The sequence below is a fragment of the Serinus canaria genome, assembly GCF_022539315.1.
Source record: "Serinus canaria isolate serCan28SL12 chromosome 7 unlocalized genomic scaffold, serCan2020 HiC_scaffold_29, whole genome shotgun sequence".
Taxonomy (NCBI): domain Eukaryota; kingdom Metazoa; phylum Chordata; class Aves; order Passeriformes; family Fringillidae; genus Serinus; species Serinus canaria.
The window spans coordinates 3,476,706-3,490,415 of NW_026108147.1; the positions used below are offsets into that span (position 1 = coordinate 3,476,706).

Genomic DNA, 13,710 nt, shown 5'->3' on the forward strand with positions numbered 1-13,710 from the left:
CTGAGTAATGTGCAGAAAGAATCAGTCAGTTGCAGAGGCAAAAGGTATTCAGCTCTATCAGTCTGCACAATTCCAGCCAATTTTGAGAAACTATAGATCAGGCACCAGAGCCACACCAAACAGGTACAGGATTAGAACATCCCAATTTTTCTTTCCCAAAACTAAAAAGGTGAGAGTTAGGGAACTTGGCACCTCCAGGCATTACAGTGTGTTTCTTGGACTGCACAGATGACTGGGGTTTTGAGCTAAAACTCCTGATAAATGGCTGCTTTTAATACCATGCCTGGCTTAGAGCTGAGCTCATCTGGAATGTTTCTCCTGGTCTTTTCCCACACTTTTAAAATGCCAGAGTAGAGGTTCTAAATGATTTTTCTTTCTAATAACTCTTTGGTTATTAGCCTTGATCAGGAGTGTAAACATCTCTAATTTTATAGATGGGCTTTGCAACATTCTCCCTTTTCCCTGGTTTTACACTCTGTGTGCACCTGATGGGGATTTATTCCAATAAGGCTGCACAAGCCACTTGGGATGAACATGGAAAAATCAAGCACTGAGACTGCTTTCATCTGCATGAAATTGCCTCAGAATTATCATTAAATAGCTCATTTATGCTTTCACATAAACCACAGAGAACCAGATCTCTTGAGGTGGACAAGGAGCTGTCCCTGAGCCACGAGAATTCCCATGGGGACAAGAGGTTCAATGGGATCTGGGGTGCATCAGGAAGAGCATTCCCAGCAGGTCAGGGGGGATCCTGCCCCTCTGCTCAGCCCTGGGAGGCACCTCTGGAGTGCTGTGTCCACTTCTGAGCTCCTCAGGAACAGAAGCTCTTGGAGGGGACCCAGCAGAGGCTGCAGAGGTGATGAAGGGATTGGAGCATCTGTGAGGAGGAAAGGCTGAGGGAGCTGGGGCTCCTCAAGAGGAGGCACAGCTGAGAGGGGACCTGTGTAAGGGGTATAAATATCCAAAGGGTGGATATTTATAGATCTGGGTATTCCAGAGCATGGACCAGGCTCTGCTCCTCCATGGGGCCCAGCAATGGGACATGAGGAACAGGCAGATGCTGATGCCCAGGAGTTCCACCTGAGCAGGAGGCAGAAATTCTTCTCTGGGCAGTGACTGGGCAGTGAACAGAGTGTCCAGGGAGGCTGTGGAGTCTCCTTCTGGGGATATTCCAGAGCCATCCAGACACAAACCTGTGCCCTGTGCTCTGGGATCACCCTGCTGGAGCAGGGAGGCAGGACCAGACCCTCACTGTGCTCCCTTCCAACCTCACCCATTCTGGGATTCTGGGCAGTGAAAGAGAAGGCAGGGTCTGGTTACATTCCTAAAAACCTCTTTCAGCTTCTCCTTTCCCACTGACATTTTCCTGCTGCATCACAAGTGCTTCTCAAGGCAGTTCAGTCTTAGGTGCAAAGAGTGATTCCAGTTTGAAATGAATTCCCAAGCCACTCTCCCAAGCAGTGATGCAATGCCTGGTGAACCTGGTCACACTCTGTCCTTTGGAAACTCCTCAGGTTAAATCACGGTCAGGGGCACAGTGATGTGTGAGTGGGACAGCCATGACACAGTGGCTGGACAGCATTTTAATCCAGAGAGGCAAAAAATGAGTTCTGCCAGCCTGGATTTCTGCACTGATACCACAGGTGGAAGGCAGAGATTGAAATACTGAAATGTATTGAAATCCTGAAATGTATTGGAATCCTGAAATGTATTGGAATCCTGAAATGTATTGGAATCCTGAAATGTGTCTGATGCCACCTTTGATTCCACCTCAGATCCATCCATTTGCATCACACTGCAAAAATGACATCAATCAAAATCACACCATTTACCCACAAGCAGGGTTGTCTAACCACCATATCACTCCTACATGTCCTCTTTGTTGGAATATTAGGTATCTCCTATTGAAACAAAGGGTGGATCAAAGCCCAGAGCTTCTGTGCTCCTTCCAGGCTCCCATTCCCAGTTTTCCAGGCAGGTACAAAGGGTGTTCCTGCTGCACAGCACACACAAGGAGGCTGACACACCCCAGGAGCACTGCATTATCTTCATTTTTAGAGATGGTAAAGCAGTGTGAAGCAGCCAGGTTAGAGCCTCCTTCCCCTCCTGTAGAGATGCATTTTGGTCCACCTTGACTTCTGAGAAGCAAAAACATTTGCTCGAATTTCTCCTAAACAAATCCCATAAAACAAAATGCTCTCTTATACTCCATTTCACTCCAAATCCCAAAGAAGCTTGGGATGTTGGAGGGCAAGTTATTTCTTTTGGCTGGCCTTGCTAGAAAAAAAAGGCATGCTTTATTTTCCTCTTTACAGGATTCATATTGTGTTAATAAAGTGCTCTTGATTCCCTCTGGCTGACTCTGCAGGAAAACTATTCTTGCAAAGCTTCTAGTCTGGGTTAAAGTAATCTTGCTTAAAACTGCCCATAATTATTCCAGTCTCTTAAGTTGAATGCTGAGCACTGGAAATTCTGCCAAATTTGAGCCAGGATTGGGTGTTCTACACTGGCAAAAGCTGACCAAAGGTAAGGAATTCAGTAAAGGCAGGGGGAATTCCTCCTGGTGTTCCTTTGAGCCAGCTTCTGTATTTCTGACCTTGCTCTGAAGGGAGTGGAAAGACATGAGAAAATCAAACCAGATGAGAGTTTAATGGGAGCTATTCCATCAGCGAGGCCCCAGTCCTGGAGCAGCCCCTGGGGGCAGCTCTCCTGCTCACCAAGGACTGCTCACCCTGCTCACCAAGAGCTGTTCATCCTGCTCACCAAGGGCTGCTCACCCTGCTCCCCAAGGACTGCTCACCAAGGACTGCTCACCCTGCTCACCAAGGGCTGCTCACCAAGGGCTGCTCACCCTGCTCACCAAGGGCTGCTCACCCTGCTCACCAAGGGCTGCTCACCCTGCTCACCCTGCTCACCAAGAGCTGCTCATCCTGCTCACCCTTCTCACCCTGCTCTCCCTGCTCTCCTGCTCAGCAAGGACTGCTCTCCCTGCTCTCCTGCTCAGCAAGGACTGCTCTCCCTGCTCTCCCTGCTCATCCTGCTCTCCTCCAAAGACTGGAGACAGGCACCAGGAAGCTGACACTGGAAAGGAGCCTGGGGATAGCCAGACTGGGAAAGAAGGGGAGCAGCCCTTCATCCTTGGAGAAATCCCTCGAGGAATGCAGCTCTGGTAAACACAGGGTGATCAACAACTCCAAAAGAGAGGGAAATGCACTCAAGGAACTTCAGAGCTAGAAAATCAAGCACTGGGGTAGTGCTGGATGTCAGTTTTCCCTCCAGGGGCAGGGATGAGACACCCAGGTGTCCTCAGATCCACCAGGGGATGCTCTCAGTGTTATTCCACACCTTGCAGCTCTGCCCAAAGCTGTTCTGCACTGCAGGAGTTAAGCTAAAAACCCTAAATAACCTTCCAGGGATCTGCTTTCCAGCCCCTTTAATCTTCCCATTTCCATGCTTGGTGGGTACATTCAGTGTCCTCTAGGTTTGTCTGAGCCTTCAGCACAGCTTGGTTGGTGTCAGCTCTTGCCAAGCAGTTCAGTTCTGTCAGCCAGGATGTGATTCCTCCCAACCCTCAGTTAATTCAAATGTGAGCTCTGAGAAAACTTTGGCAACATTTTTTAAGTGTGTGGAGGGGCATGCAAAATCAGAGCACCAGAACATTTCATCAGTGTCAATATTACAAAGTTTTTCTTCTGATTGTAGCAGGTTTTCTTTTAACTTAAGCTAATATTGGAAGAAGAAGTGGTTTTGGTTTTCCTTGGCATTATTCATGCCCAAGCTGCCTTTTATTCCCATTCAAAAACCTAGGAGCCATTTGCAGTGCTATCATCCATGTCTCCATCAGGATGATAGCACTTTTATCCCAAGGAGAAAAACCTATTGCCACTTTAAACCAGCAATGATTTGTCAGAATTTTGAAGAGAAAAAAAAAAAATTAAAAATCCTTTTCCCTCGTGGTTTTTAGAGCAGGAATCAGGATAACCAGGAGTCCTGGCAGAGCAAGCTCACACCCCAGCCCACCTGAAGGGGAACAGAGATTCCCATTTTTCCATTACATTAATTACTTATTGCTATCCCAAAAAGACCAGAAGGATCCTTGAAAAGGTAATAATTTCATGACAAAGCAGAACAGACTCTTTTGCTGTAAGGACTCAAGCAGCTTATGAACAACTGCACTGGGTCAGCCAAAGGTCTACCTTTCCTGGCCAGTAACACCACATGTAATAAAACTATCAGGGAGAATTACCACATTCCTCATTTAGGTCTGTCCCCTCCAACAACTGTTCCCAACTATTACTTGGCTTTGAAGTTCCCTTCTCCCATTTCAGATCTAAGGCAGGCACTGGGGACCCAAAAGAGCATTCTAATTATGATAGTTACTATAATAAAGGATATCACCTTTCCCCACAAACCTTGCCACCTCATTTCTCCACGGGAATGCTTTCCCTTGCACATTGTTGGCCTCACTACACTTGATCTTCAATTTTCAAAGCTGAATATTTATGCAGAACAATAAAGTTTCTGATCCTCCAATTACCCTGCACTGAAATGCTTCCATGCATAACAAGCACACGTACAAGAAAACACTGGGAGGATCAGGACCTGAGATAAAACATCAGCTGGAATGGGGCTGTGTCCAAACTCATTAAAGATGATAAGAAGCCTGTGGAAATCAATCTCACTTTCTAAGTAATTCTGTATTTGCCCAGGTTATTTTTTCTGGAAGTGATTTTCAAAGAGCTAAAGAGAGCACACACACAAAAGGGGAAAAAAAAGCACCACAGCAAAGACACCTAAAATAAACCAGCACTGCTATTTAAGCAGTCTGAGAGAATCCAAATCAGGTGGGATTACAGGAACAGGCAAGAGCTACACAACTGAGGAGGGTTTTATTTCCTTAAAGAGCTCCCCCCTCTCAGCCTATGTCCCTTTTCTGCACAGAACACCCCTGTGTCCCTGCACTCAGAGCCTTCACCATCATTCATGCCTCCTCTTCTGCACACAGCCCACATCTTTTCTTCCCCTGAGAGGAGTTAAACACTCTTGTTCCTCCAAAGAACAATTTATTTCTCCTGACAAGGCCTTTTATGCAATTAGCTGGAGAAGCCATAGCCAAAAAGAAAGAATAACACATGGAAAACCACGCCAGAGAACAGAGTAGGTAGGAACTTGTTGAGTCTATTACCAGACAAAATGTTTAAATCAATGGTGTGTTGTCATAAATCAAAAGCCATATTTAGCCCTAACTATAACCATCCCTGAGCAATGTGGAATAGAGAGAAAACACTTAAAAAAATTTTTTTTGAAGCTCCTAAATGAGGAAGGGAGGAAGCAGCAGATGAGACAAGCACAGTGCAGGGTCATCTCCCAGACAAAGAATTTATTGTACAGGTGAGAATGGAGGTGCCACAGCACTGAGGGCTGAGCAGAGCCTGCCAATCACCCCAACTCATCCCAGTCTGGTGGTGATTTGGAGACATTACAGAACCATTTGAACCTGGTTCAAACTTGGGCATTTATGTGGGGTTTGTGCTGTACAAATATTGAGCCCAGAAGAGCCAGAACTCTCTGCTGCAGATCACAGACAAAAGGATTTGCACTGCAGACCATAAAAGATCATTCTTTTTCAATTACACTTGACAGGTCTGAGTTATTGTAAGAGGAATAGGTTTGGAGCAGTAACAGTGAACCAGAGAACATAATGTAATTTGAGAAACAGCACAAAAACCTCATCACATCCTTTTCCTTTTCAGCTGGGAGTGCAAGATCCTATCTTTTCACCCCTCCATCCTTGTTCATCCCTCTACTCTTCCACTTGAGCTGCTTTGATTCAGATTTAGGGCCCCCATTCATCCCAATTAGATGGCTTTTCTGTAAAGCTGCTTTCCAACCCCTGCTCTGCTTCTGTTGACAGGATTTCACTGCTTTCCAGAAAAGTGATGGATTTCTCACATACCACAATTTCTAAAGGTCCCTTCTTCAACAGCATCCTCCTCAGCACAGAAACCTGGAGCAGTTGTATTGAAGGAGTGGCCCTGACCCAAAAAAGGATCTTTTTTCCTCCTGTGAGCTCCAGCACTCCTCATTTTTGTTTGCAGCAGTGCAAGCAGAGGCTGCTGCTCGGTGCCTGGGGATGGAAAACGAGGAGCAGGTCACCCCCAGGAGCCATCCTCAGCTCCCTGCCTGCAGGCTTTGGGCTCCTGAGGGCCTCCCCAGGCTGCTGCTGGGGTTTGTCCCACCAGGAGGAGGTTTCTTCCTAGCCCTGTCCTTCCATCTCCCCTTCTTTTCTCTGTTCAGCCACCGAGTCCAGTCCCACCATGGGATTTTGTACACTTAATTTGTTCCTTCAGGCAATTGGTTTTACTGGAACTGCATCCTCCCTAAGAAATCCAGGACAATTTGCTTCTGCTTTTGCTTGCAGTGCTTAACACGTTGTCAGCACTCCCACTGAAGCAATCACACTGGAAATAAGAGTTGCTTCTTCCAGTTCTGGCATTTACACATTTTTATGAGACGTTGGAAAAGTACAATTGGACATTTTCCCCCCTTGCAAATGCTGAGACAGTAATAAGTAACAGATTCACAGAGTTCTGACTCGGATCTAGGTGTCTCTGACATGTACCATGTCTTTCAAATATATTACACACTCTAATGCTCCTGTTATCAAGAGCTTAAGCTTTTTACATCCTCCTCTCCCCATCAGCAGTGGAACCAGGGAGGATTCCCACCACAAAGCTCCCCTGCACACTTCCCACAAAACAAAGCAGCCTGCTGGGGCTCCAGTTGGGAGCAACTTCTTGCATCATCTGGGATCATTTTCTTACCCTATTATTACCTCTAATCACCAGTACTTCAGTGTTTCTAGGAAGTTTCAGAAGGGGAAGGCAGTTAAAAATTATTTGAACAAATAATATTGTGAAGCAAGCTCAGAATCCCTCCACAGTGTTTGGGACCTCCTCCTAATTCCAGAGGGACATTGCTGGTGGGACCCTCTTCAGCCCTGGATGAAGTGTACCTTATCTGATGGCACAAAGAAATAAGAATTTAAAATTATAGAGAGGTTTGGGTAAGAAGGGACTTTGGAGATCATTTAGTCCCACCTCACACCTTCCACTAAACCAGGTTGCTCCAAGCCCCATCCAACCTGGCCTGGGGACACTTCCAGGGATGGGGGGCAGCCACAGCTTCTCTGGCTGCTCATTTTATCCTGGTATTTCCAGCTGCAAAGCAAGGAATTTAGGTCCAGTTGAATCCAAATGAACATCCTGGGATAAATGCAAGAGACAGCCCATTGTGATGGCTCTGAGTAGAACGCTGCCAGAAAGTGAAGGGGGAATGAAAATTGAGATTCATGATGTTTAAAGTGGACTTTTGACCAGGAAGATGAATGGCTGCATTTTTCTGGGCAGATTTACAGGCCAAATGAATCCCTGGTTTAACCTCTGAACTCAGAAGGTTTCATAAAGGGAGGAATTTGCCTATTGGGGGTCATGTATGTGAATTCCCAGGCATTACAGGATTGAAACTGTGGTCATTTCAACCTAGAAGAGAAAGAGTAAAACCCACAGGAGGGTGGGTAGGGAAAGAAGGTTTAAGAGTGCTGCTTCCAGACCTTCAGACAGCAATGGGTACACTCAAGAAAAAAGCAGATGCCCTGGAAGAATTGGACCATCAAAATGTTTGGTACTGTCTGCTCTGAGATGACCATGGAAAATCACATCCTGCAGTGCCCTCAGCCAGAAAATCCCAGCTAGCCCTGACTGCTCAGTAAATTCCTGCCCCTCTTTCCATGGAAAGTTGGGCATTGTCTTCTCCTCACCTCGTTTTTTGACATGAGCACCTGCTGAAGTTGCTACCAAAAAAAGGTGAGAGGAGCCCCATCACCCCAAAGAACTGCAGCAGCTCAGAGGAGGAAAATCACACAGAAAAATCCAGATTATAACCAGAAAACCCTTCCCCATTTCAGACTATGGCAGGATTTCTACAGCACTCAGATATAGTCAGCATACATCCCCAAAGGGAAATATCACAGAATGGTTTGGGTTGGAGGGAGCCTTAAAAAGAATTTAATCCAAACCCCCTGCCATCTCCAAGAGCTGTAAATGATTTAAAAGTGAAAAAGGGAGTACAGATACCAAATGTAACATGAATAAATATTGGCAGCTGGCCCTGATATCATGTTCAGTGGGCTCCCAGCTGATTCTTCACACACAGTGCATTTGCCTTTCCTTCCTCCCAGCTGGCACTAAAGTAGCAACAGCCTCAATTACAGATTTTGGGAAGTTTTTTACTGTTACCAGACTTGTAGCAGCATTTAAGGCTGCACTTGACATAAAACCAAGCTATTTTCTGGCTGGCTGTAAAAAATGGAACACGAGCTAACATTAAATAAGAGATCAGGCAGGGTTTTGAGGCCAAAATCCCATTCTTAATGGATTTTTAAAAGCACACTGACAAGCCCAGCCCTTTGTTGGTGCAGGCTGGTTTCTGGGAATGCAGGGACCAAGGATTTGCCTCTGTTTGCATGTAGAACTTGGAACTGTTGAACCAGCCAGGGCTCCTAAGCACAGAGGAATGTTTGTTGATTCTGTCCTAATTGGTGTTGCATTAATACCAGCACTGGATCCCAACCCTACACGTGGTGCTACAGAAACAGAACAGATGCTCTGTTCCAATGATCTCAGCTTAAAACTGAGCCTGCAGCTTAACACCAGCCTAGCAAAGTCCCTTAAGGTACCAGTTGTTTAAAAAAAAAAGAAAACATTTTTAGGAATAGTGTTGACTTTTCTGAGGTCTTTTAGTCTCCAGGGAAATCTAATTTCATTTAGAGGAAATATAACCATGCTGTTTGAAAGTATCACAAGGGTTTTTCTGCACTGTCAGAATTTTCTTTGGAACAGAAAAATCTTCCTGATGTTACCAAACAAAGAAAAAAAATCTTACAAATATATTCCACCAAGCAACAAAATGGAAAGCAGTTAAAGGGTCTTGTCAGTATAAATGGCCTTGGGGCTGAAGTTATTTTCTGTATCTTGTAATCCCTTTCTGAAAGGTCTGGAAGCTCCCTGTGTTACCCACAGAGTCACCAACTGCCCCTTCCCAGCTTCCATCACCACCAAGTCCACTGGAAGTTTAGAATTCCTGTAATCCAGACATGGTAATCCTGACATTTAGAGATTAAATCCTGATTTAAGCAAAATTACTCTTAAAAAAAAAAAAAAACCTGGATGTTGAAAGCAGAGAGTTGGGCTATGAACATAAAATAGTGTAAAATAACACAATAACCATTCCCAGAATGGTTTGGGTTGGAAGAGACCTCAAAGCTCACCCCATTCCACCCCCTGCCATGGGCAGGGACACCTTCCACTGTCCCAGGGTGCTCCCAGCCCTGTCCAGCCTGGCCTGGGACACTTTCAGGTGCAAACATTTTAATCTCCATCTCTCAGCTAGGAAGCAATCTGCAGTGCTAGGAATTTCCCTGAGAATTTGCAGGTTTTTTTGGGCCATGGGATAAGAGACATGGATTGGTAACTGCCTTAATGAACTTACAGGACAGAAAACACTGCCAAAAGAAGCTTCCCTGCTACCTAACACCTTTATCAACCAGGTGAAAAATGATGAGCTCTAATTCCTCTTCCACTTTTGTTTCTCCCACAGGCATATCACAGGCAGGTTTCCTGACTATCCCCCTGAGAAGGCAGGTGGTTCCAAGGCTATTCTTAGTGAAAAGCATCCAGAGCAGGTACTGTCCCTCTTCTAATGAAAAAAAATTCATGATGTTAGAGAAAGGTTTGCCACAAAACATCTCTGTTTATTTAAGCAGCAATTTTCCCTAACAGTAGCTCTAGTTCTCCAAGAACCTTATGGTTAAAAGAATAAATAAAATAAAAAGAATGAGGTTTTTCTCCCAGGGAGTTTAAATCAGGTACCAAAATCTGTTCCCTTTTGGGCTGTGCAGCCACTTAACCACCAGTGAAGGTGCTCAGGTGATAGGAAAGAAGTGGAGAACAACAGCAGAGAAGAGTTTCCAGTGCAGGCAGGGCTAAGCCTTGATTTACTGCCAAGGCTCATTAAGCAAATTGAACATCCCAGCAAAGGAAGTACCTCAGTTTATCTTGTGTGCTGTGGGTTGTTTTCCTGGGAAATCCCTCTCCTGATTTCTCTGGCTAGTGGAAGTGGCTGATAATCTCTTCCTCTGATCGCTGAGTGTCACACAGGGAAAGTGATTAAGCCCAGCTGAAGGCAGTGCTGAGCACTTGGAGCCTTTCCCACCCATCCCGAGGAGCCAAGGGGGCAATGGGTCTGTTGGGGGAGAACAGGAAGCAGGATCTGGCCCCTGAGTGAACCACTGTGCTGGGCTAGCCAAACTTTAGAGGTCAAAACCCAAATTCTGTAGTCCTGAAGCTGAGATTGTTGCATGATTTTTTCTGCAAGGGGTGTTCTAACCCAGGTGTGGTTAAAGAGGATTTTTATAGACTCACAGAATGGTTTGGGTTGGAAGGGACATAAAAATGGAAGGGACATAAAAATCCTCTCATTGCAGCCACCCTGACACCTTCCACTAGCCCAGGTTGCTCAGAGCCCCATCCAGGCTGGCCTTGGATGCTTCCAGGATGGGGAATTTTGGATCCCTAGGGAGGAGCCTGGGGCACACCGCAGTCTCTGTGTGGTTTGGGGGGATGTAAGGACAGCACAAACCATCAGCTAAGCTTTGCTAAAAACACAGGAAAACTGCTGCAAACAGCTCCCTGTGCCCCACTAAAGCTGAGTTTGGGGCATGCTCCTGCTTTCAGCCAAGCTCAGGGGCTAAACCCTGCTGGGCTCTGCTCTGTGGAGTTTGTGAGGTCCCCAGGACAAGGCGAGAGATGAGACTCTGGATGCATGTTCTCAGAAGGATGTTATGTTATGTTTATTATGTTTATTTTATTATAGTTATTTTATTTATTATATTTATTTTATTTTTATATTTTATTTATTTTATTTATTTTTATTTATTATATTTATTATATTTTATTTTTTATATTTATTTAATTTTATTTATTTTATTATATTTATTATATTTATTATAATGTTATGCTATACTAAAACTATACCAAAGAAAGAGAAAGGATACAGACAGAAGGCTGACCAAGAATGAATAATAAAAACTCCTGACTGACTCCTCAGAGTCTGACCCAGCTGGCTGGCATTGGCCATTAATTAATAACAATTCCCATGGAACCAATCAAACATTCACCTGCTGGTAAACAATGTCCAGACCACATTCCAAAGCAGCAAACACAGGAGAAGCAATCAGATAATTGTTGTTTTCATTTTTCTCTGAGGCTTCTCAGCTTCCCGGGAGAGGAAATCCTGGTGAAGGATTTCAGAATTTTTCCTGATTTTTCAGAAAATGTAACAGTGGCACTGCTGCTCAGGCAGGCAGGGGGAAGGAGACCCTCAGTGAAGTTTTCAGCTTCCAAAGCAGAAACTCCTGCCAGAGTCCAGAAGGTTTTGTTGGGAGCCACCCAGCAAGTGGGGGCTGATTGCTGGGGAAGGGTTTGGGGGATGTGATGCCAAAGAGAGCTGCCAGCATCAAGGATGAACACAGCTGGGGAAGAAAACACAGCAAGGAATTGTTCAGAGCAGCACTGGATGTGGAGGGACATTCTGGAGAAATGGGTTTAACCTTCCTGTCATGCTCCCAGCTTTCAATTCCCACCTTCAGCTGTTTTGTTGCCTTTCCTGAGCATCTGCTTTTTTCTTTGCATGGAAAAAAATGGAAGCCAAAAGTCTGGAGAGACTGTTTTACTGCTAGTTTTCCCTGCACTATGGAAAAAAAAAAACCCTTCCTCTATTTTCCTAACAAATTTTCACTAGCAATTATCTGATTTTCACCAATTTTGGGGCCTGTTTTATTCTCCCTTTTTAGCCAGCAGAATGTGTGTCACAGCCTCAAGAGATCTCCACAATGCAGCTGGCCAGAGAAAGTTCAGTGCAATCATGATTTTACCTGAATGTCAGACAAGTAAAACATTTTCTGTTCCACTGAGTCAGCTGCATATTAAAAATTCCCTGAGGGCACTGGGTTTGTTCCACACACTGAGCAACATAGAAAAGGAAATCCTGGCCCCATGGAAGCTGATGGGAATTTTGTCCTTGACTCCAGGGGGGACAGGAGTGCACCTCTGGTCTGTATGAGCTCCTGTTTGAGCAGGGCTTGGTTACTCCCCACTCAAACTCCATGAAAAATCAAGACTGAGCTGTATTTAAAAAGGGAGCATTTCATAAGGCTTCAGTAAAGACACTTTGGGGAAAATAAAATACAAATTAATCACTTCACGAACCATTGCTGCATTATTATACATTCTATATTTCTTGATCTTTTGACAAGCCTGACCTTGCTTGACTTTGTGATGTAGCTGGCCTCCTGCACAAACTGCTTCCATGACATTTTACAAATTCCTTCCCAAAGACTTCCCAATGCTCAGCACTTGGTGCTTCAGTCAGAAAAAGAAGTGCTGTCCCTTGAAAAGAACCTTTTTCTCCAAGAGAAATGTAACATTCCAGGACATTGGTGTAATAATCTCCCTGCATCTGTTCCAGATCTCTATCCCTAATGGTTTTTTATGTTTTGCTCCACAGATAATCATCAGTTGTGACAATTTTTAGCTTTGCCCTTATCCTGCTGCCAAGAAAATTATGATCTTTCCCTGTAGTTCATTAAGTCTCATCACCATGAAAAGAAGCCAAGAGATTTGCCATTTCACAGGCACTTCCCCCTCTCCCAGCTCCTCATTTCCAATATTAAATAACATTTAAAAAAAAAAAAAAAAAGGAGTCAGAGAAGAACTAAAAGCCTTAAAATATTCTGAATATTTCTAGAGGGAAACTCCACTTGGCCTCTGTTAAATTACACATCACGGAAAATACTCACCCAGACAGCAATCTACTTACCCCAAAACACCACAGCAAAAATCCTCCATGGAGAAAAAACATTTCCTAGATTCCAACCAAACTCCTTTCTGTAGAGTTAATATTCCAAGAGAGGAATTTTCCCTCCAGGAACAGTGTCAGAGCCAGGCTCTGAGGCTGCTCTCATCCAGCATTCCCAAACTCACTCTAGCCCTGCTTTTCTTTTGTGCCCACAACTCTAAAAATCAACAAGTTCAAGTAAGGTTTTCTTTCAAGGGATAAGGGAAGGTTTTATTCCTGAAGAAGAACTTTTACCTGAGCCAACACCAAAACTTCCTGAGCCTGAGGACAGCACAACAAGTGAGTCCTGCTGGCAGCTGGAAGTTTTCTTGTTCTTGGCTCATATAAACCAGCTTTAGACATTTTCATTCACAGGCTTCACTCTGGTTTAGTGCCCAGTCCTTCCCTCCCTCTCCAAAAAAAAGGAGATTTGCACTGCAGGATTTTAGAAACATGGTTGGACTGATCTAGGAATACAAAAGTCAATTTAAGTTTCATGGATCATCAGTTTTAAAGGAAAATGTCTTTTCAGCCACTAAAGAAAATGTTACTGGAGAAGAATCACCACTGGCACAATAGGAGCTCTAGGAAAGAGTGGGAAAAAATACAAAGAGGCTAAAATTCATCTGCTCCTACTGAAACAGTCTCTTCCTCAGTATTAAGAGTTTCCTAACTACTTTCTGCATCATTTCAAAACCAGACAACCTAGCAAAGAAAAGAGGAGTCCAAAACAACTAAAGAAGACACCTGCTT

At 44.5% G+C, this 13,710-nt stretch overlaps 1 protein-coding gene across 1 annotated transcript in view; it reads left to right on the forward strand.

The window, feature by feature from the left end:
* The window catches only part of IQCA1 (IQ motif containing with AAA domain 1), a 145,644-nt gene that overhangs the window by 87,571 nt on the left and 44,363 nt on the right, over positions 1 to 13,710 (forward strand). The window contains exon 8 of the mRNA XM_050987541.1: positions 9,661 to 9,745. Coding sequence (XP_050843498.1) covers positions 9,661 to 9,745 — 85 coding nt within the window. The remainder of the gene's footprint in view (positions 1 to 9,660; positions 9,746 to 13,710) is intronic.